This window comes from Macaca fascicularis, chromosome 14 (assembly GCF_037993035.2).
Source record: "Macaca fascicularis isolate 582-1 chromosome 14, T2T-MFA8v1.1".
In the NCBI taxonomy this organism is placed as follows: Eukaryota; Metazoa; Chordata; class Mammalia; order Primates; family Cercopithecidae; genus Macaca; species Macaca fascicularis.
In genome coordinates this window covers 118214062-118216609 of record NC_088388.1, presented here as the reverse complement: position 1 = coordinate 118216609, position 2548 = coordinate 118214062, and the positions used below count along the sequence as shown (strand labels likewise).

General features: G+C 66.3%; 1 protein-coding gene across 1 annotated transcript; it reads left to right on the top strand.

Annotated features, from left to right (window-relative positions):
* Nucleotides 1-608: 608 nt before the first annotated feature.
* Nucleotides 609-2548, top strand: C1QTNF5 (C1q and TNF related 5). The gene is made up of 3 exons (XM_065529105.1): nt 609-797; nt 1052-1308; nt 1645-2548. The coding sequence occupies exons 2-3, from the start codon at nt 1095-1097 to the stop codon at nt 2160-2162; spliced, it is 732 nt and encodes a 243-aa protein (XP_065385177.1). The 5' UTR covers nt 609-797; nt 1052-1094; the 3' UTR covers nt 2163-2548.

The following is a 2548-nucleotide window of genomic DNA, read 5'->3' as shown; positions in this document are numbered from 1 at the left end:
GGAAGGGGCACCAGCAGGGTCTCTAACTATCTTCTCTGGGGCTCCCAGGGAGGGGGAGGAGAAGTCCTCAGCTGGGGCTCATGGGACCCTCCCTGCACCTTCCTGTCCCCTTACTGGCCCCAGGCTGCTGACTGGCCCCACACTGTGCCACTGGACAATCGAGGCCGCTTCCCATCCAGGCCTCTGACCCAGACTTCCCGCCTTCTGCCTCTTCCCCTTTCCTTCTGCTGTTTCAGCTTCTCTATCGCCTGCCTTCTGACCTTTTCCTTGATTCAACAGAAATGTACTGAGCATCTACTCATGTGGCAGGCCCTGTCCTAGGCCTTAGGGATCCAACTGGCTGTCTGCCTCTAGAACTCTCCACCCTCATCTCCCTACGTATTTCTCCCTGAAATGGGGTCTGGTCCTTGGTCTCTGCCACTGCCCCGCCTCTCCTCCGGCCCTGGGAACAGGAGGTGCCCTGTGTGTCCGTCTCTCGAAGTTCTGCCTCTCTGTGCCCAGCTCAAGTCTTTCTACCCCTCCTTTCTCCCCCTAAACTTTGGCCGGCCGCCGGGCGACACCACGAGTTATTTCCCAGCTATTTCCCGGTCCGGGAGCTCTTGGCCCCCGAACAACTGGTTTCCTCTTGGAGTCTGGGAGGAGAAGAGCGGAGCCGGCAGGCAGCGAACCAGGACTGGGGTGACGGCAGGGCAGGGGGCGCCTCGCCGGGGAGAGGCGCGGGGGCTGGAGCACCACCGACTGGAGGGTCCGGAGCAGCGAGCGCCCCGAAGGAGGCCATCAGGGAGCCGGGAGGGGGGGTGAGTCTGGCGGAGGAGGGGAAAGGGGCTGGGGAGGGGACTGTGGGAAAGGCTGGCGCGGGCCGGCGGTGGGAGGGAGGGCTGGCCGCTCCTACCCGCTCTCCCCTGCCTGTGCTCTCCGGGTGTTCGACCCTGCGGGCGCTCAGCCTCAGGGGCACAGCAGCGGGGTGGGGACCGACTGGGCCGCGCCGGGGTGGGGATCGAGGTAGGTCCCAGGATTCTGGGTCCCGACTCCAGTCCTGCCTGGCCCACAGACTGCGAGAGGACCCCGGCGTTCGGGCTCCCGGTGCCAGCGCTATGAGGCCGCTCCTTGTCCTGCTGCTCCTGGGCCTGGCGGCCGGCTCGCCCCCACTGGACGACAACAAGATCCCCAGCCTGTGCCCGGGGCACCCCGGCCTTCCAGGCACGCCGGGCCACCACGGCAGCCAGGGCTTGCCGGGCCGCGATGGCCGCGACGGCCGCGACGGCGCGCCCGGGGCTCCGGGAGAGAAAGGCGAGGGCGGGAGGCCGGGTAAGAAGGCACCGCAGCAGCTGTAGGTGGCGACGTCCGAGCAGGCTCCGCCGCAGCTCCCACTCCCAGTGCCCGGGGCTCGGGGCTCCCGCCAGGGGGCGCCACTCCCTGAGCTTTGCAGCCCAGAGCGGGGGAAGGGCCCAGGCGGCGGGCGCCCCCTTGGCCAGCCCCCTAGATCTGCCCTGCGGGAATGGGTGGGGGAGGTACCCGTGCGGGAGAAGGCGCTGGCCGAAGCTCAGGCAGGGGCGGGGAGGGGTACGGTGACCTTAGAGTCGCCGCCCCGTTGCGGGCTGACCCGGCCGCTATGATCAACCTGCCGCCCCGCTTACCCCGCAGGGCTGCCGGGACCTCGAGGGGAGCCCGGGCCGCGAGGAGAGGCGGGACCCGCGGGGCCCACCGGGCCTGCAGGGGAGTGCTCGGTGCCTCCGCGATCCGCCTTCAGCGCCAAGCGCTCCGAGAGCCGGCTGCCTCCGCCGTCTGATGCTCCCCTGCCCTTCGACCGCGTGCTGGTGAACGAGCAGGGACATTACGACGCCGTCACCGGCAAGTTCACCTGCCAGGTGCCTGGGGTCTACTACTTCGCCGTCCATGCCACTGTCTACCGGGCCAGCCTGCAGTTTGATCTGGTGAAGAACGGCGAATCCATTGCCTCTTTCTTCCAGTTTTTCGGGGGTTGGCCCAAACCAGCCTCGCTCTCGGGGGGCGCCATGGTGAGGCTGGAGCCCGAGGACCAAGTGTGGGTGCAGGTGGGTGTGGGTGACTACATTGGCATCTATGCCAGCATCAAGACAGACAGCACCTTCTCCGGATTTCTGGTGTACTCTGACTGGCACAGCTCCCCAGTCTTCGCTTAATGCCACTGCAAAGTGGGCTCACGCTCACTCCTAGGAGGAGGGTGTGACGCTGACAACCAGGTCATCCAGGAGGGCTGGCCCCCCTGGAATATTGTGAATGACTAGGGAGGTGGGGTAGGGGCCTCTCCGTCCTGCCGCTGGCAAGGAATGGGGACAGTGGCTGTCTGCAATCAGGTATGGCAGCATGGGGCAGTGACTGGATTTCTGCCCAAGACCAGAGGAGTGTGCTGTGCTGGCAAGTGTGAGTCCTCCAGTTGCTCTGGCCCAGGAGCCCATGGTGGGGTGCTCTCTTCCTGGTCCTCTGCTTCTCTGGATCCTCCTCACCCCCTCCTGCGCATGGGGCCGGCCCTTTACTCAGAGATCACTCAATAAATCTGAGAACACTC